Source organism: Gymnogyps californianus, chromosome 11 (genome assembly GCF_018139145.2).
Source record: "Gymnogyps californianus isolate 813 chromosome 11, ASM1813914v2, whole genome shotgun sequence".
Classification (NCBI taxonomy): domain Eukaryota; kingdom Metazoa; phylum Chordata; class Aves; order Accipitriformes; family Cathartidae; genus Gymnogyps; species Gymnogyps californianus.
Window position 1 is genome coordinate 1420817 of NC_059481.1, and position 20497 is coordinate 1441313.

Below are 20497 nucleotides of genomic sequence, written 5' to 3' on the forward strand. Positions count from 1 at the left end.
TAGATCGTATCCCGGCTGCCCGGGGCCGTCGTCCTTTCTCCCGGTGAAGGATTCGGTGAGTCCCGGCGAGCGGCCGGCGGCGAGTCTCAGCCCCGGTGTCGCATCGCTCTCCTCCTTCCTTGTCTTCCTCGCTCTCTTGTTCCCGTTAAATAACAAACAAGACCGGTTTGGGGAAAAAAAAAAAAAAATCAAAAGAGAAACGAAAAGCTACGACCAGAATGGCTCTCTCTTCTTCGCCGTTTTCTCCATCACCTCCTCCTCTTCCTCCTCCTCTTCTTCCTCCTCCGGGATGTGTTGCAAAGAAAGAGAGTTACGGGTTTGGATACTGCACTTGGGGAAGGGGAAAGTCGTCAGACACCGCGGGACGCCCGACCTGCAAAAGAGCGAAGGGGGCGTTAGCCCGTGCCCTGGGGGACGGAGGGGAGGAAGGACAGGGAGAGGGACGGAGAGAGGGACCCAAATCCCGATCCGAAACACACACCCAGACGGTCCCGGGCGCAGAGACCCCCGCACACGCTTGAGGACATTTTGGGAGAAAACGCGGCACCTGCGACGCTTTAGGTGAGCCCAGCCCCACCGCCAGGTCCCCCGGGGCGTCGCAGGGGGGTGCAGCAGGGCCAGGCCCCCCCCCCGTGTCCCCCCATGTCCCCTTACCTCTCCGCAGGGCCAGGGTGAGCAGGGGTCAGTAGGGTCTGTTGGCATCTTTCGGCCGCTTTAGCTGGACTTTTAGCCTCTTCATGCCGATCTGGAAGCCGTTCATGGCCTGAATGGCTGCCTGAGCGCTCGTCGGATTGTCAAAACTGACGAAACCTGGGGGCGAGGTGACAGAGGAGTTTGTCGCCGTAAACGTCACAGGTTGCCGCTTTACTTCAACCGAGGCGTTGAAATCCCGTGGGATGCTCCTGCGGGCAGCCTCAGGCGGAGCCCCAGGCTGGGGGGCGCTGGGAGAGGGGGATCGTGGGGTAACAGCGCAGCCCCAGATTGCAGGGGATTGGGTGATGGGCTGATGGCACCTTTGGGGACACCAAGGTCTGCAGGGACATCGAGGTGACAGGGTCTGTGGGGACACCAGCATAAGAGGGTCCACAAGGACACTGGAGTGGTCTGCAGGGACACTAAGGTGATGGGATTTGCGGAGTCACTGGGGTGACAGGGTCTATCAAAGCGATGGGACCGCAGGGACACCAAGGTGGGCAGGTCTGTGGGGACACCAGGATGGGATGTGTGGGCTCATGGGACACCTGGGTGACAGGGCCTGCAGAGACACCGAGGTGACAGGGCTTCCAAAGACACTGGGGTGACAGGGTCTATGGGGACACCAAGGTGACATGCCACCGAGGTGACACGGGCTACAGGGACACTGTGGTGACAGGTCTGCAGGCCAGAGCATGCTGGTGGCAGCGGTGGCACTCAGCCGCATGAGCGGAGCGGACACGGCAGTGGCAAGCGGTGACCAGCCCCCCCGGCAGGCACGCGGGCAGGTGCACTGGGCTGAGGACACGGGGGACAGCGTAAGAGGGGACAGCAGGAGGGTACGTCCTTCTGTCCTGGCACGGTGCGGGACAAAAAAATGCCCTTTGGCCCCGGGACGGACAGCTGTGTTGCTCCAGCCACCGTGCGGCTTTGGTCACCTGTCGGTGCTGCCTGGGCCGGACCCCTGAACTGGGACGTCAAGGAGAGCCGGACCCCTGAACTGGGGCGTCAAGGAGAGCCGGACCCCTGGACTGGGACGTCGGGGAGAGCTGGACCCCTGAGCTGGGGACATTGGGGAGAGCTGGACCCCCAAGCTGGGATGTTGGGGAGAGCTGGACCCCCGAGCTGGAGATGTTGGGGAGAGCTGGACCTCTCAGCTGGAGATGTTGGGGAGAGCCGGACCCCCAAGATGAGATGCTGGGGAGAGCCAGACCCCCGAGATGACATGCTGGGGAGAGCCAGACCCCTGAGCTGCGGATGTTGGGGAGAGCTGGATCTCTGAGCTGGAGATGTTGGGGAGAGCCGGACCCCCAAGATGAGATGCTGGGGAGAGCCAGACCCCTGAGCTGCAGATGTTGGGGAGAACCAGACCCCCGAAATGAGATGCTGGTGAGACCCAGACCCCCAAGATGAGATGTTGGGGAGAGCCAGACCCCTGAGCTGGGACATCGGGGAGAGCTGGACCTCTAAGCTGGAATGTTGGGGAGCGCTGGACCTCCAAGCTGGAGACCAAGGAGAGCTGGACCCCTCAGCTGGGGACTGGGGAGAGCTGGGATGTTGAGGAGAGCCGGACCCCCGAGCTGGGGACTGGGGAGAGCCGGGCCTCCGAGCTGGGACATCGGGGAGAGCCGCACACCAGGACTTACCAAAGCATTTACTCTGGTTGGTGGCACGGTCCACAAAGACTTTGGCAGAGATGACATTGCCGAAAGGCAAGAACATCTGCGTGAGCTCCGCGTCCCCGAACTCCTGGGGCAGGTGATAAATAAACAGGTTACAGCCTTCGGGACCTGGGTGACACACAAAGGACAGCCGCACGTCAGCTGCGAGGCGGGGGGGTCACCCCGGGGGGGTGGGAGCGAGGAGCCACCGGCCCCGCGGCGGGGTGCCCCCCACAACCCCTCACCTTCTCGCTGCTGCTGCGGGATGATGGGCGCTTGCTGGGGAAAGGCTTGGCTGATGGGTGCGTAGGCGGTGGGATACGCTGCTGGAAGAGAGAAACGCGGAGCTGAGACCCCGGTGCCCGCCCCAGCCCCGGGAAGGGCTGGGGACAGGGATGTCCCCCGCTGCCACCCTCGATGGAGGTGCCTCTCCTGCCCCGGGGCCGCTGGCTCTGCCCTGCCCACCCCTGCCGGCACAGCCCCGGCCTCCCGGCACACCAGGGATGCTGGAACAGCTCTCCCAGGAGGGACGTTGGTGGCAGCAGTAATGTGGCCTCAAGGTTGAGGAAAGCCGGCACTTTTGGTTGAAAAAAACCCAACAATTCGGGGTCCAAAACTTGATTTTCTGTTGAAAATCTGAAAATCGTCGTTAGTGCTCCTAATTAAATGACTGCCGGGCTTGACGTACTTCCACAGGATGCTTTGACTCCCTTCTCTCTGCGGCCCATCTCCTTGGCCATCAGATTCGGCCACGTGACAAACATCCGAGGATTTTTGACGTCTCGGTGCCTCCATGGCCGTCTCTACCAGCAGGCTGATGTGTCGGCAGGATCCGGCACGGAGCCGGCTCTCCATCACGGCCCAAACCTCGCTCCCTCTCCTAGGTACCGCTGCCAGCTTTCCTCCACGGAGTTATCTCAGCCCCGTGGGCATCAAAACTCACTTTCCTCCATCCAAAATTTGCACGGAGGGCCATGCTGGGAGTGTTGCAGGGGACGAGGGGATGGTGCTCTGCATCAGCGTCACCCCCACTGCTGCCCCGGAGCTCCTGCCGGGGTATGGCACCCCATGCTCACCACATTAATCCGTGCCCAAGCACGCTGCCCCAATCCTGTGGTTTAACCCCAAGGTGACGTTCACCCCCCAAAAATAAGGGTGAGGAGCAAAGAGGGGAGAGAGGGAAGAAGTGCAAAGCAAAGTTTTGAGACCTGCATAGTGCTGCATGCCTGCGTAGGCTTGCTGGAGGGGATCTGCCACCGTGGGGCTTTGAGCTGGGAAGAGAAAAGAAGGGAGAAGGAAGAGAGAATAAGCAAGAGAAACGTGGGGACGAGCAGCTCCCACGGGAGAGGGCTCTCGGCCGAGCACCGCCGCGGAGGGGCAGAGCTGCTCCCCGCTGTTTCGTAGGAGCCGAGAGCATCGCCCCGCTCGCAAAGGCAGCGATGCCACAGGAGGAGGGATTTCGGTGGGGATCAGTGCCCGGCTGGTTCATCCAGCGTGTTCCTGGGGTGGGGAGCAACCCCGGAGCCTGCCGCGTGAGCTGAGCACGCGTCCCCAGCCCCGGGGGAGCGTGGCGGAGCCCCCCGCGAGGAGGATTACCTGGGTAGGGGTGGATGCCGTTGGTGTAGATGGTCTCCGAGGCGGGCTGCCCGTTGGTCTGCGGCGGCAGCGGGCTGAAGCCGTTCACCCCGATCGGCGTGGCGATGCTGGGCACGGGCGCCGTGCTGATGCCAGGTGGGGTGCTCGTACCTGCGGGAGGGGGGCGTCAGCGCCGGCAGCCCCCCTCTGAGGATGCTGAGCAGGATGGGGGGGGCAAATGGAAGGGGGAGGGGGGGGGCGTCGTACCTGAAGAGGGGGTGAGGGGGGCGGCCACCAGCCCACTGACGTTGAAGGCGGCCATTTGCTGCATCTGGGCGGCGGCGATGGCGGCCATGGGGTTCAGGCAGGTCCCCTGCGCGGCCGCCATCAGGGCCGCCTGCTGCTGCATGATCTTAAGGAAAGAAAGGGAGGAAAAGGGGAAAGCGAGCGAGAGGCAGAGAGAAGGGGGGAGCAGGGGAGGATAAATCAGCATCCCCCCTTCGCACCCGCGCACGGGGGCTCGGAGGGATAAGTGCCACCCGCTGCCAGACCTGGGGACGGGAGGAGGTCTAGGTGACGCTAAAAAAGGTGATGTATGGGACTGCTGCGCCCTACGGCCACGCCACCCTCACCTGGGGGGGTGAAGCCCTCTGTTGTGCCCCTAAATGGGGATACACCAACCCTGACGGGCATCTGCACCCGCTGGCACTGGTACAATCCCACGCAGGCTTTCACGGGCAAAACCAGCCCCCCCGCACCCGCGGGGCTCCCCAAAAACCCCCAGGTCCCGGCCGGCGCCAGCTCCTACCGCTTGCGTATAGGCCCCGTAGGCGCCGAACTGGATGGTCATGGGGTTGAAGATGCCCAGCTGCCCCGCCATCTGATGCATCCGCCGCAGGGTCCTCTCCTTATCCGTGTCCGCAAACTTCACCACCAGGCTGGACGAGGCGCCCTGAGACGGGGAGAAGATCGGGCTGACAGCGGGACCCCGGCAATGCCCCTGAAATGTCTCCCCGCTCCGGGGAGGGACCCGCTGGCTCACAGCGGCCGCAGCATCCTCGGCCCCGGGGATGCTGCCCGACTTGGCAGCAGCAACCAGCGATCGATGCGAGGTTTAATTATAGCTGTTTTTTCTCCCCGGCGGCAGCTCCCTGACCTCTGTTTCCTTTTTCCCCGCCTCGTTCACAATTTTGACCTTCGGCGTTAATTAAACAGCCCCTTTCTCCGGCATGGAGGGAATTAGCCCTGCACGCCCACCCCCAGGGCTCAGCGCCCAGGCAAGGATGAACCTCGGGGTGATCCGGCCAACAAATTGCCAGTCTGTAGGATTTTGATCCAGTGAGACAGTGAGATCAAATTAGCTGGTGATTGGATTACGCAGGCACCATGGGGTCGAACAGGGCAGGGCGAGAGCCTGGCACTTACCGGCATGGTTTGGCTGCCGTGCAGACTGTTGATGGCAGCCTGCGCCTCGGCGTGGCTGCCGTATTTCACAAAGGCACAACCTAAGGGCAGAGAGGGGACACGGGAGAGGTTGGATTCGGTCGCTGCAGGAGCCAGTGCTGCCCGGCCGGTGGCTCCCACCCTCCGTGGGTCCCGGCAGCCCACAGGGTGCTTACCCGGCTCCCCAAAGCCCACCTTTGCTAGCTCCGTCGGGCCCTCGGAGGATGGTGCACTCCTCGATCTGGCCGAAGGGCTCAAAGAGGCGCCGGACGTCGTCCTCGCTCTGCTGCTTCCCCAGCATGCCCACAAAGAGCTTCCTGTCTTCTAAAAACAAAACCAAGCCCGTCGGAGAGCGGGATGTCACTCACCGTCCTGTCCCCTCATCCCCGGTTTGCAAATGGCGCGCGGAGGGGAAAGAGCCGGGTAACACCGGAGCCTGGGGACGGAGCGATGCCGGTCTGGCGGCGAAGACACAGGGTTTATCACCTCCATCCTACAAAATGCTCGGGGTGGGAAAACCTCTCCTGCAGGGAAATTGCTGAGGTGTGAAGCCAGGAAGAGCCGGCTCCTGCTTCAGGGACCAGAGCTGGGGCTTTTCCCCGGGATGGAGAAGCCGGCTCCCCCGGCACTGATGCAGGATGCGGCTGGGAAACAAAGAGAGCCGGCAAAACAGCGGCGATTGCCTTCGTATGATTGACTCGCAGAATAACCCGCAGCCTCCGGCCGTGCCCAGGGGACATAAATAACCCAAACACGAGAGAAGGGAGAGTAAATAATGAGAATTTCATTATTATTACTAGCATCTGTCTTGCGCAGCCGCGCGCTCCCGCTGCGCGCTAATGGCATTTGACAAAGAAAATAAGGTGCCCTGTCAAGAGCGTTGCCGGGGAAATAAATAAATAATGGCAGGAGACGATTAATGCTCGGTCCGTTAAGGTACCGGGAAAATTAGTTAAGGGAATAGGGCTTGTGTGTTGTCTAGTTAAACATAAACCATCTCCTGGTGAAGGAGGCTGGGGGAGCAGGCTCAGCGGCCGAGCATCGCCTCCTGGGTGAGGGGACCGGAGCTGGGCGCCCGAGCTCGCCCATCGATTTTTAATCCTTCACTAATTACGCTCGGTAAGTGGGTAATTTATTTGCCGGGTCCTTCTGGGACGTGCCGGGACCAGCTTGCGGCGTGTTTAATAACGTGTTTTGAATAGGGGGATATCTACCCCGGCCATCCCGCCGAGGGCAGGCGGCCCCACGCGAGCATCCCACGTGTCCGAGCGTGCCTACGCGCCCAACGCTTGCTCGCGGCACCAGGAACGGCGGGGGGTTTTGATCCAATTCCTGCAATTTTGCCCAAATTATCGACTCAGCCTGGAGCTGCAAATGCCCGCAAAGAATTTGGAGGGGGGTGGCAGTTTCTGTTCGAGAGGGGCTCTGGCCATTTGCAGCTAACTCCTGCACCCCGACTCTGCCAGCATCCCCCCAGGCAGCTTCAGGCAGGTAATTAGGTTGTTTGATAGACGAAGGGGCTGTCAGAGAGCGGCTGGCTGGCGCTCTGCCCGGTATGACGTCAGGAGGCTCACGGTATGACATCAGGACGTTCTCAGCGTGACGTCAGGACGTTCTCCCCAGCTGGCCAGGCAGGGAGAGCCGAGATCGCATTTGTTCTGCGCTCGGGTTTGGATGCCACCGGCAAAGGCAGCTCCTTTCGCGGGTTTCTCTGCAAACAAACCTCCCCGCAGCAGCCCCCGCGATGCCACCGCGTCCCCCATCACCCCCCGGGTGGCCCTGCGCCCCCCTGCCCATGCAGGGCAGCCGGAGAAGGGGGTACCTACCTCCTCGGCCCTCGCTGTCGGCCGGCTTCACCTGGATGGGGCGGTTCATCTGCAACACACAAGCGGGAGCGGGCGGTCAGTGGCAGTGCCATGCCCCCCCTGAACCCTTTCCACAGGGAACGGCAGGATTTGGCCCCAGCCTGGCGCACGGGGCCGGGGCAGGGAGCAGGGGAGGGACCTGCAAGGACAGAGCCGAGGCTCGTGGCCACGTTGAACCAGGGATGCCGCGGGCGGAGGGCGATGCTACGGCCCTGGGGACGGGTACCCGGTGCCGCAGGCGCCCGCCGGGCTGCCGGTGCCAGCCTTGGCCGCCTGCCCGCTTTCCTCGACTGCAAAGGACTGCAGAGGCGGCAGCAGCGCCCGGCCGGCCCCAGCCCCTCCGGCAGCACCGCCACCGCTCTCCTTTTCCCAATTCTCACCCAATTTCGGCCTCCTCTCGTGCGTCGCCGCCGCGTGTACCCACAAGCGTGACATGCGTGTGCAGTGGGACACGCCGGGATGGTGCACACGTCCCTGGCCCGCTGCCCCACAGAGCCATTTCTCCTCCTCTCTCCCCCTCCTTTTTCCCCTCTTTTAGCCGAAAAATGCTACAATTACGGCCGTTTCCACGGCAACAAGCATGCTTCCCCCGCGATGCTGCAGAGCCCGAGCCATGTGCTCGATGGGGTCGTCACGGCAACGGCAGGATGTCACGCATGACAGGGCGGGTGTGTGCGCACACGTACGCGACTCGAGCACACGCAGGGACAGCCGCGCACAAGCGGGCTGCTGTCGCACCCACGCGGGTGTGTACCCCTACCCCCGGGCTCCCCCTGCGCACCCCTGGAGGGGGTCCCCAAATTTAGGGGCTGGGTGGGGCAGCACCAGCTCCCCGCCCCCCCCCCCCTCCCCCCCCGGCCCCAGGGTGAGGAAGAGGATGGTTAAGGAAGAAGAGGAGGGAGGTTTCCACAGCAACCGCCTCGTCTCCAGGGAAACGCAGGGAGAAATGTCAGCGCAGAGCCAGGGATGCTTCAGGGAGGGGAGCAGGACCCCAGGAGCCGTGGAGTGGCACCGAGGGACACGGGGCCACACGGCTGCCCTCACATCACCCATCGTGTCACCCGTCCCCCAAACATCCACCTACCCCAGCTCACCCCAAACCCCAGAGGCTGTGACAGCACAGAGACCCGTGGGACCAACATCCCCCTCGTCCCCCATATCCCTGCCATGTCCAGGAGGAGGGAACCCCATTTTTTGGGGGGGCTGCCCCCCCTCCACCCACCCGCCAGTCCCATTTACCAGCGCGATGGCCTTTGATGGAATAAATTTCCCGTGCCCACTGCTGTATGCTTAATGTAATAAACCCAGCGAGTATGATTTAGAATAACATTTACGGAGCCGCAGAGTGTCATTTTGATGTGTCTCCCGTCTCCGCTCGCCGGTTATTAAACTGTATTGATTCTCTGGGAGCGGCTGATGTTTATAAATGTCAGGCCTCAGGGACCAGCTAACCTACCCCAGGGCTGCCGCACCGCGCTGGGGAGAAACCGCCCTGGCCTGTGGACACCCCTGAAAAGGGGTTTTGGCACCCCTGGCATCGCCCCGTGCCCACCCCGGGGTGCTCGGTGCCCCCCTGCACCGGCTCCCACGGCACAGGTGGACGGCTTGGGCACCCAGACCAACCCCTGTGCCCGGTTGTCCGGCGCCCACTTGCCTGTCTGTCCTCACAGCACCCCTGCACCATGCCCCTGTGCCCACACAGTCACCCAGCCACCCACCGCTGCCCCACAGCCCTCCATCCATCCTCCGACACCCAAACAAGTGCCCAGCCATCTCCCCCCACTCCTGACACCCATCTGTCCATTCACCCACCTCTGACACCCACACAACCACCCATCCACCCATCTCCACCTAAGATTCACCCATCAATTCACCCATCCATCCCCACAGCACCCATCCATCTACCCCCCAGCCCCGACCCATCCCCCTAGCATCCTTATACCAGCCCATCCATCCCCCATCTCCCTACCACCCACCTTTCCACCCCCATAGCACCCATCCCTCCACCCTCATAGCACCCACATATCCACCCACCCATCCCCCAACTCCCACCCATGTCCCCCCACCCATCTTCGCACACCCCAAGGACACACTGACGCATCCAGTGTCACAGGAGACCCTGTCTGGGGTGTCCCAGCACCCACCAGTCCTGTCACCCGTGGGTGCGCCACAGAGCCCCGGCTACAGCACCCCATGGCCAAACCACCGGTGTGCTACAGCCCGAGGGCGTCACCACTGGTTGCTAAATCACCACCTGACCCCTTGGGCACTGTCACCCACCCAAATTTGGAGCCCCCCAATAGCCTGGGCACCAGGGAGAGCCAGCCCATGGTGAATCCCTGCAGCGGGACCTGCCTCGTGGAACAGGGTCACTTCTGGCCCTCGCTCCTTCCTCGGTGTCACCCTCCTCCTCCTCCTCGCACCCAACAGCCGGAGGATCCAGAAGGCCACCGTGCATCCAAATGAGCCAAGACGGAGGCACCGGGTGACACTGGAGCAGCAGGCACCCGCAGGAGCCTAGTGCCCGCATCACCCCGGGGGCCCCCAGGTAGCCAACACCCGGTGGAGGTAGCCACCCATCATGGGAACACCCTGCCATCATGGGAACACCCTGCCAGAGCCCTGGGGGTGAACTCACAGTGAGGGGACACAGCCGGCCTGGGGACAGTCACACCAACCGCACGACCCTGCACAGGCGCACAACCATCCTAGTACACCCCCACGCACAACCACGCATTCCCTACAGCCGCGCTCCCGTGCCCGCACACCTCTGAGCACAACCGCAGACCCACACACAGCACCCTCCATGCACATCCACCCACCCACAGCTGCACGCTCGCCTCAGCACCCGCCCTGCACAACCGTACACCTACACAGCCGCACGCTTGCACCCCCACCGCCCCACGCACAACTGTACATCCGTCCTAGCATGACTGCACACCCACGTGCAGCCACACACCCACCCCAACCCAGCCCCGTGTGCACCCGCACACGATACCCTACACCCGCACACCCCGAGCCCAGAGTCCTCATGAGCACCCACCCACCCGCAGCCGCACACCCACACAACACCCACAGCACCCTCCCCGCAGCTGTGGATCCTGCACAACCACGGGCACACACCCCAGGGTGCACAGCCGGCACCACCATCCGTGCCAGGCAGGGGCACAACGCCCCTTGCCTCAGTTTCCCCACTGCGGCAGCGGGACCCACAGTGGGACCCCCGGCAGCCCTCTGTGGACACACGGACACCCAGTGCTGGACACCCCCCCTGGATGGCCACAGCTCTCCCCAGCAGCACCCACTCCCCATCCCCACCACCACCCACACACCTGAGTCCTGCGCACACCCAGCCAGCTCCCCCACCGGGCACCCACAATGTGAGAGCCCATGCAACACCCGTATGCACACAGGCACTCCCTGCTCCCTGCTCACACCCAGTGTGCGCACACGCACACGTGCGCACACTTACACACCCACCACCGCCACCCCCCAGGCCCACACACACGCACACCCCATCACCACACGCACAATCGCTGGGTGCAAAAACACCCTTAGCACCTGCTTACACGCACACAGAGCCACCGACATGCTTGCACACCTACCATCCCTGGGTGCAACCGCTCCCCACCGACACCCACTTGTGCACACCCCAGGGGCAAAACTGTACCCCCGCCAACGCACACACGCACCCCTGCACCATCTGTGGGTGCAACACCCCCCCCCAGCATATCCCCTTGCACACCTGCAACCACACACACAACACCAACACACACACACAAACCCAGGGTGGAAAAATGCACACTTCAGCCAACACACAAACACACAAACCCATCCCTGGGTGCAGATACACCCTCTTCACCGACACAGGCATGCACACACTCCATCCCTGCCTGCAAATACACCCTGCTCACCGACACCCCCACCGCACACCATTCCTGCGTGCAGATACACCCTCCTCACCAACACTCACACACAGCATCCCTGTGTGCAGATACACCTCCTTCACCAACACCCCCCTGCCAACACCCTCCCCATCCCTGGATGCAGATACACCCTCCTCATCAACACGCACACACTCACAACCCCCATCCCTGCGTGCAAATACACCCTCATCACCAACAACCACCCTGCCAACACATGCACCCCATCCCTGGGCGCAGATACACCCTCCTCACCAACACCCACACTCACACCCCCCATCCGTGGGTGCAGATGCACCCTCCTCACCAACACAGACATCCACACACCCCATCCTGTGTGCAGCTACACCCTCCTCACCAACACCCCTCCATCCTCATCCCTGGGTGCAGGTACACCCCGCTCACCAACACCCTTCCATCCCCATCTCTGGGTGCAGCTACACCCAGCTCACCAACACCCCTCCATCCTCATCCCTGGGTGCAGCTACACCCTGCTCACCAACACCCCTCCATCCCCATCTCTGGGTGCAGATACACCCTGCTCACCAACCCAGGCATGCACACACCCCATCTCTGAGTGCAGATACACCCTGCTGACCGACACCCCCCTGCCAACACCCCCCTCCACCCCTGGGAGCAGAAACACCCCCCTCACCATCACCCCCCCCATCCCTGCGGGCAAATACCCCCCCAGGTGCAGACCCCCCCTCCCCGGGTGCAAGCATCCCCCACTCCGAGGCACCCCCACCCCGCGGGTGCCGATGCCCCAGCGCACGCAGAGGCTCCGGGCCGAGCCGAGCCGAGCCGAGCCGAGCCGAGCCGGCGGCAGACAAAGGCGGGGCCCTACCTCGATGCAGAGGATCTTGGACCCGGCGGGCACCCACAGCACGGGCGGCCGCGGCCCGGGCGCCGGCACCTGCGGCAGCTGCATGGCCCGGCCCGGCCCGGCCCGGCCCGGCTCGGCTCGGCTCGCTTCGGTTCGGGCCGGCCCGACCCGGCTACACCCGAGGCGGCTCGGCTCGGTCCGGCCCGATTCGGCTCGGCTCGGCTCGCGCAAGCGGTGCGCGGGAGGCGGGGCGGGGGGAGGGGCGGCCGCAGCCCCGCCGAGCCGGGCCGAGCCGGGCCGGGCCGAGCCGAGGGGAGGGGCTGCGGTGGGGACACGCCCCCTCCACCGCCTAGACACGCCCCCGCGCCGCGCCGGGGGCGGGGCCTGGCCGGGGTGGGGGGACCCGGGGGGCGCGGAGCGCGGGGGTGAGCAGAGGCACGGGGGGTGTGCACAAGCACGGAGGGGTGTGCACAAGCACACAGGGGTGTGCACAGCTACAGGAGGATGTGCACGAGCACAGACGGGTGTGCACAGACAGAGAGGGGTGCGTATACAAGCACACACGGGTGTGCACAAGCCTAGAGGGGTGTGCACAGGCACAGGGCTGTGAGTGTGAGCACACACGGGTGTGCAGAAGCACAGAGTGTGCACGAGCACGGGGGGGTGTGTACAAGCACACGGGGTGCGTGCACAGGCACACAGGGGTGTAAACACAAGCAAAGAGGGGTGTGAACAGCTACAGGGGGTGTGCACAAGCATAGAGGGGTGTGCACAGGGGTGCGCGCACAGGCACACAGGGGTGTAAACACAAGCAAAGAGGGGTGTGAACAGCTACAGGGGTGTGCACAAGCATAGAGGGGTGTGCACAGGGGTGCGTGCACAGGCACACAGGGGTGGGAGCACAAGCACAGAAGGGTGTGCACAAGCACAGGGGGGTGTGCACAAGCATAGAGGGCTGTACACAGGCACAGACAGTGAGCACACGGAGGTGTGAGCACAAGCACAGGGGTGTGCACAGGCACAGGGGTGTGAGCACAAGCACAGGGGTGTGCACACACAGACGCCTGCCCAGATGCGGCTGTGCGCCCCGGCAGATGCACGCCCACGCACCGCTGTGTGCACACACGCACAGAGGAGAGCGCACAGACGTGTGCCCACGCAGGGGCGCGTGCCCGCACGCCCACATGCAAAGCACGTGCTCACGTGCGCACCCCTGTGCTCGCCCCGTGCCGGCGTGCAGGGTGAGACGTGAGCAGCTCCAGCAGCCATACACCTCACACACGCGTGTGTACACACATGGGGGTGTGCGATGAGACGGGGACACAGGCAAGCCCGTGCCCGGCAGGCAGGGCCTGACCCCGCACCTCCTTCAGGCTGCCAAAGTGGGCTGTTAACTCTTAAACCTACTGATGCACAGCACGGCCAGTGAGAGCGCAGCTCAGGAAGCCACGTCCCTGCGAACCTCGTCCCCCTCCGTCAGCTCCGCGCACCCGAGGCAGGGATTGATAGTCACGGGCCCCGGCGCTTTCCCCAGCCGACCGGCGGCCCTATTGATTTTTATTTAGGCGAATAATTAAATATTTATTTTCACTTTGTTAAGCTCGGGAGGTCGGAGCCCACAGAAAGCGCAACAGCACGCGGGCGGCAGGAAAATCAATGCCTCGGTTTGCGGCCGCTGGAAGCGGCTCCTGCGCCCGCGCCCCGGGTAGGTGTCACCGTCCCCCACCCCAGCTCACCCTGACCCCCCCCCGGTGTCACTTACCCCCGGCAGCGTCTTCTGCTCGTGCAGGGCGCTCTGCGCCTTCAGGGCCGAGTCGCGGGCGCAGTAGGTGAGGAAGGCACAGCCTGCGGAGACGGGGAGATGGGGTCAGCGTCCGGCCCGGCACCGCCGCAAAGCCCCAGGCATGCGGAGAGCCAGCGGCGCAGCTAATATGGCGCTGGGGAACCAGCACCCTGGCACCCAGCACCCCGGCACCCCGGCACTGTGGCATCCAGCAGCCCAGCACCCTGGCACTCTGACATCCAGCACCCTGGCACCCAGTAGCCTGGCATCCTGGCACCCAGCACCCTGGCACTCTGACATCCAGCACCCCGGCACCCAGCACCCTGTGGCATCCAGCACCCCGGCACCCTGGCATCCTGGCACCCAGCACCCTGACACTCTGACATCCAGCACCCCGGCACCCAGCACTCCGGCACCCTGGCATCCTGGTACCCTGGCACTCTGACATCCAGCACCCTGCCACCCAGGTGGGCACCACCACCAGCGGGGCCAGAGCTCAGCCCCGGAACAGGGTGGGAGATCTCGATACAAAAGAGACGGAGCAGCGGGATGAAGGAAGGAGCAAGGCAAGAGCAGGCAGCGAGTCTGGCAGTGCACAGGCAGCGGCGCTCCGGCCCCAGGCTCCAGGGAAAGCCGCAGCCGAAGCCCTCCGGGAAGCAGATCTCCAGGCGTCGAGGCCGCGCATCCCGGCTTGCCGCCACGCTTCTCCCAGCCCAGAGCATCCTCCTCGGGATGAGACTCGCGTGGCAAAGGCGCTCCGGCTCCTCCAACATCGTGGCGCTTCGGGAATCGGGAATACGCCTGGGGTGAGGTTTTCCCACGCTGACTCACGCTGCCGAGCCGCTCGCTCGCCCGGAGCTGGCGGCAACGAGCGAGCCCCGGGGGCCGGGGGCCGGTCCTCTCCCCTCCGTCTCTCCTGTTCCCGCGGGAGCATCCCAGGTCCCCATGCCGCCACCGTGCCGCTCCCTCCCCGAGGGCTCCCCCCCAGTTTGCTGGGGTCACATCCAAAAACGTCTGAAAGTGATATTAAAACAGCAGCAAAACAGTTTCCCTTCAACAAAGTAAATATTTAATGAATAAAATTGACATTGATGCATTTTTAATATTGGCACAATTAAATCCGCCAGCTGATTAAGTATTAATAACTCTTAATAAGTACAATCAGCGTGCCTGGGAGGAGAGGGAGCGCGGCAGCGGGGCGAGGGGACACCGAGGGATGGGGTCCCTCGCCCGCCTTGGGGTGTTGGGGACACCTGCCCTCGCGGGGACCAAGGAGAGATCTCCCCCGGTTAAATATTATCCCACTGCAGGTGGAGAGGGGAGGTCAGCGCAGCGGCTCGCGTCAGTCCCGGTGCCATTTCCAGTGTTTATCATCCGTAATCATGTTGGCTTCCTCCTCTCCGCTCTTTTTTCCCCCTTTTTTTTTCCCCTTTTCCCCTGCAGGTGACAATGAGGACGGTGCCTGGGCATTCCGGAGAAGTTCAGAGGGCTGGAGCGGGAGCAATCCCGCTTCGGAGACTCGCTGGAAGGAAGAATGCCGTTCAAATTAGAGAAGCGTCCGCAATTAAATGGCGCGTCTGGGCCGCAGCAGTTGAAGCCCACGCTGGAGGAAGCGCCGGGGGGGCCGGCAAGGCGCGAATCCCGTTGTTCGGGGCACGCAAGCAGCTTCGGAGGCGCCTGGAGACATTTCGGAGGCCGCAGTGCCGAGAACGATGGAGTCCGGGCGGCTGCCCCACGGCTGAAGGGCACCGTCGTGGCGGCATCTGCAAGCGCCAAGTTTCGGCTTCCCAGAAAGTCCCAGCGAAGCGGGTGCTGCCTGTGGCACAGGGGCTCGGCGACAGCATGCGGAGGAGCGTGAGATCCTGGCCGGGTGACACCCAGGGTGCCCTGACCCTGCTCCGGTGCCGCGGACCCCCAGCTCACGGGTGGGGGGTTCCGTAAAGACCTTGTCGGTGCACACGTGAGCCCCTCGGCGCGCCACTGCTTGGGGTGCTGGGTGCTCTGCACCCCGGGCCGGGATGCCAGCCAGGCCGGCAGCAACCCCGGTCCTGCCGGGTCACAGAGACCTAGGGCACGGCGCAGGCAGGGGGCCAGGCAGGTAGGTGCCCCCATCCGCGGTGGGTGCCTGTATCCCAGGTGGGTGCCTCCATCACAGGGGTGCTCCAACTCCAGGGATGCCCGAAACTCACATGGGTGCCCCGATGCCAGACAGGTGCCCCCAACCCAGGCGGGTGCCTTAAACACCATTGGGGTGCTCCCAACCCTGGGGTGCTCTGACCCCAGGGGTGCCCCCAAGCCAGATGGCAGCTCCCAACCCCATGTAGGCACCCTGACCCCGGGTGGGTGCCCCCACCTCAGGCAGGTGTTCCCATCCGAGGGGTACCTCCACCTTAGACGGGTGCCTCTGCCTCAGGGGTACCCCAGTCTTAGGGGGGCCGCATACCAGGATGCCCCATATGGGGGTGTCCCCACCTCAGGGGTACCTTGACCCCAGGGGTGCCCCCACCTCAGGGGTGCCCCATACTGGAGTGACCATACCAGGGTGACCGATACCGGGGTGCCTCCACCTCACGGGTACCTTCACATCACAGATGCCCCATATTGGGGTGCCCCATACTGAGGTGCCCCATATTGGGGTATCTCCACCTCAAGTGTACCCCGTACCAGGGTGCCCCACTTCAGGTGTACCTTCACCTCAGGGGTATCCCTACCTCAAGGGTGCCCCACACTGGGGCACCACACCTTATGGGTACCTCCGGATCAAGGGTACCTCCACCTCAGGGGTATCTCAACGCAGGGGTGCCCCATGTTTGGGTGCCCCACCTCAGAGGTGCCCCACTGCAGGGTGTCCCACCTCAGGGGTACCTTCATCTCAGGGGTACATCACCTCAGGGGTACCCCCGCCTCAGAGGTGCCCCATACCAGGGTGCCCCACCTCAGGGGTACTTCCAGATCATGGGTGAACCATCTCAGGGTGTCCCAGCTGAGGGGTACCCCTACCTCGGGGTGCTCCACCTCAGGGGTACCTCAGCTCACGGGTGCCCCATACCTGGGTGCCCCACCTCAGAGTGTCCCAGCTGAGGGGTACCCCTATCGTGAGGTGCTCCACCTCAGGGTGCCCTACCTCAGGGGTTCCTCACCTCAGGGGTGCCTTCACCTCAGGGTGCCCTACCTCAGGGGCACCTCACCTCAGGGGTGCCTTCACCTCAGGGGTGCCCTACCTCAGGGGTTCCTCACCTCAGGGGTGCCTTCACCTCAGGGTGCCCTACCTCAGGGGCACCTCACCTCAGGGGTGCCTTCACCTCAGGGGTGCCCTACCTCAGGGGTGCCCTACCTCAGGGGTTCCTCACCTCAGGGGCGCCCCATACCTGGGTGTCCCACCTCAGGGCCTCCCACCTGAGGAGTACCCCCACCCCAGGGTGTCCCACCTCAGGACGCCCCGCCTGGTCGCGCCCCGCCAGCGGGCGCGGAGCCCCCCGTACCTTTGTGCATGCCGGTGAAGCGATCCTTGAGGACGGTGAGCTCGTAGATGCGGCCGAACTCCTCGAAGAGCGGCTTGAGGTCGCTCTCCTCCAGGTTACGCGGGATCTGCCCCACGAAGAGCTTGATGGCGTCGTGATCCTTCATGGCGATGGCGCCGGGCGGGCGGCTCAGCCCGTTCACCCGGCCGCTGTTCGCGGTGCTGAACGCCGCCCCCGCCTCCGCCGCCGCCGCCGCCGCCACGCCGCTGCCCGCCGCGGCCATGGCCCGCTCCGCCGCCGCCGCCGCCGCCGCCGCTGCGGGAGGCGCCCGCCGCCCCGCCCCGCCCCGCCCCGCCTCGCTCGGCGCCGCTCGGCACCGCTCGGCACCGTTCGGAACCGCTCGGCTCGGCCCGGGCCTCTCTGCTCGCAACACTCCCCCCCCCCCCCCCCCCTCCCCTTCCCCACCCGCGCGCGCGGCCGCCAGCGGGCTGGTGACGTCAGCCTGCTGGCCCCGGCGAGACGCAAGGTATTAGCATAATGAGGGAGAGGCGGCCAATCAGGAGGGGAGGCTGGCAGCGGCGCGGGGTACCCCGGCTCCGCCCACTACTGCCCCCTGCCGGGCTGACCCCGAACCCCTTCCTCCCCGGCATCCTCCGGCCTCCATCACCCCCCGTCCCCCCCGCCCCCCCCGTCACCTCCTGTCACCTCCCGCCCCCCCCCGTCACCCCTCGTCACCCCTTGTCACCCCCCGTCACCCCCAGGCAGGGCTGGCCACGGGGCTGAGCAGCCTCCTGCCTTCACCCCTGCCGCCCTCAGTAGGTTCCAGAGTTAACACCCCGCTCTTCCCCACCAGCCACCACCTTACAGCGGGATTTAAATACACAGAAAAGGCTCAAAAAGGGACAGTTTGGGCACTTTTTCACCTCGATGGACCCCCCGCCGCCCCGGTTGCCCCCTTGGGGCTGCCCCAGATGGGGGGGGAGGGGTTGGGGGGAAGCGCCTCCGTCCTGCACCCCGCGCCACCCCGAAAAAGCTGTAATTAGAGCGAACGGCTTTAATACCTGGCGCGGTCGTTAATTAATTACTCCCAGAGCAGCAGCTGGGCTGGGGGTGCCCGGCTTCCCCGGCGCGCTGCTACGCATGTGCAGGTGTGTGCATGCGTGTGTGAGCGTGGGCGTGCGTGTGCAAGAGTGTGCAAGCATGTGCACGTATGTTGCAAGCGTGTGCGTGTGTGTGCGCAAGCTTGTGCAAGCATGTGCATGTTTGTGCAAGTGTGCACATGTGCATGCATGTTCAAGTGTGTGCAAGCATGTGTGCAAGTGTGTGCAAGTATGTGCAAGTGTGTGTGAGTGTGTGCAAGCACGTGCATTTGCTGCAAGTGTGTGTGTGTGCAAGCACGTGCATTTGCTGCAAGTGTGTGCACATGGTTGCAAGACTGCGCACATGTGTGCAAGTACATGCAAGAGTGTGCACAGGCACACGCAACTTCATGCCTGTGTTGCAAGCCTGTGCAATGGTGTGTGAGCGCGTGTGTGTGCTTGTATGCATTTGCATGTGTGTGCAAGTGTGCATGTGTGTGCATGCATGTGCATGAGTGCATGTGTTTACAAGGGCCCATATGCACGTGTGCATGCATGTGCATGAGTGCATGTGTTTGTAAGCGCCCATATGCATGTGTGTGCAAGCATGTGCATGGGTGCACGTGCTTGCAAGCACCCATATGCATGTGTGTGCAAGCATGTGCAGGGGTGCACGTGCTTGCAAGCACCCATATGCATGCAAGCACGTGCACACGGCTGCAAGTATGTGCACGTGCATGCAAGCATGTGCAAACATATGCAAGTGTGTCCCAATAAAACCCAGCGGGCAGGGACGGCGCCCAGGGTGGGCACCCATGGGTGGGTTTTGGAGGCGCGGAGCGTAATCCTGCCGAAATCCGGGGGCTCGGCGGCTGTTCTTCACCGCCGCTTGGGTTTATTTTTAAACCCGTTGGCCCCGAGTGATTCACACGCTGCCTGTTCTCCTCTGCTCCCCGGCAAGTTTTACGCGACCAAAATAGATGTTCTGGAAGGAACGGGCCGCGCGGTGAGGCCGCGGCGGGGGAAAGTGGGGTGCTCCCTCCCTGCCGACGGGGATCCCGGTCTTTGCAAGGGTGAAAACGTTGCCAAGCCGCCCCCAAGATGGTGGTTTTGGGGAGATGCCGGTGCAGAGCTCCCGGGAAGCAGGACCACGGGATGATATTTAACCCGGATCATAAATACCGGGCTTTAGTGGAAGGCGCTGGGCCGGGGGGTCCCCCCAAGCCAGCCCCGCCGGCGCTGGAGCACCCCAGGCCCTGCCGGCTCGCGCACCCAGCCCTGGGTGAAAGGGAGCCCGGTAAGCCGGGCGGACAGGCAGGGTGAGGGCCAGGAGCTGGGATGGGATGGTGAAGAGCCCCTCTGCACACACAGAGCAGCGCCCGGGGAGCAGGGCACCCTCCTTGGGAGCAGGGTGTCCTTCCCAGGAGCAGAGCACCCTCTCTGGGAGCAGGGCACCCTCTCTGGGAGGAGGGTGTCCTTCCCAGGAGCAGGGCACCCTCTCTGGGAGCAGAGCACCCTCCTTGGGAGCAGGGTGTCCTTCCCGGGAACAGAGCACCCTTCTTGGGAGCAAGGCACCCTCTCTGCGAGCAGAGCACCCTCCTCAGGAGCAGGGCACCCTCTCTGGGAGCAGGGCACCCTCCTTGGGCAGGGCATCCTTCCCAGGAGCATGGCACCCTTCTTGGGAGCACGGCACCCTCCTTGGGAGCACGGCACCCTCCTTGGGAGCACGGCACCCCTCTCTGGGAGCAGGCTCCCCCTTGCCCCAGCCCTGCCGGCAGCAGCTGCCTGCAGCGACAAAAGGTACCAATTTACACTGCACCGGGGAAAAAAAAAGGGAAAAAACCCCAACTTGTAAAAATAGGAGGGGACACTAACCTCCTTCCTCTGTGCCTGCCACCCCCTCAGAGCCCGAAGCGCTGCATCCGAGCAGCAAACCACGGCGTCTCGGCTGTCCTTCCCCCGGCGCGGCTGCGGGAAGAGCCAGGCAGAAGCGACCACGCAGAGATGGAGCAGATGCCCGGGTCTAAAGGCCACCAGCCTGGACCAGAAGATCAAGCTTCTGCTCCGCAAACACCCGAGGTATTCATGCTGTAGAGCAACGCTTCCCGAAGCCGAGCCCAAAAGATGCCGTGGGGACAGCGGGTGGCATCAGCGGGGACCTCGGGTCGGAGCACAGGGAGATGTCCTC

The 20497-nt window shown here is 63.9% G+C and overlaps 1 protein-coding gene across 1 annotated transcript; it reads right to left on the reverse strand.

The window, feature by feature from the left end:
- Positions 1 to 273: 273 nt before the first annotated feature.
- CELF6 (CUGBP Elav-like family member 6) lies at positions 274 to 17513 on the reverse strand. The gene is made up of 13 exons (XM_050903676.1): positions 17252 to 17513; positions 13749 to 13831; positions 7199 to 7247; positions 5568 to 5696; positions 5355 to 5434; positions 4738 to 4881; positions 4197 to 4341; positions 3951 to 4100; positions 3563 to 3625; positions 2600 to 2680; positions 2340 to 2483; positions 655 to 810; positions 274 to 373 (listed from the first exon to the last, which is right to left on the reverse strand). Exons 1-12 carry the CDS (start codon positions 17511 to 17513, stop codon positions 683 to 685), a joined length of 1458 nt encoding a protein of 485 aa, XP_050759633.1. The 3' UTR covers positions 274 to 373; positions 655 to 682.
- Between the last annotated feature and the right edge of the window lie 2984 nt (positions 17514 to 20497).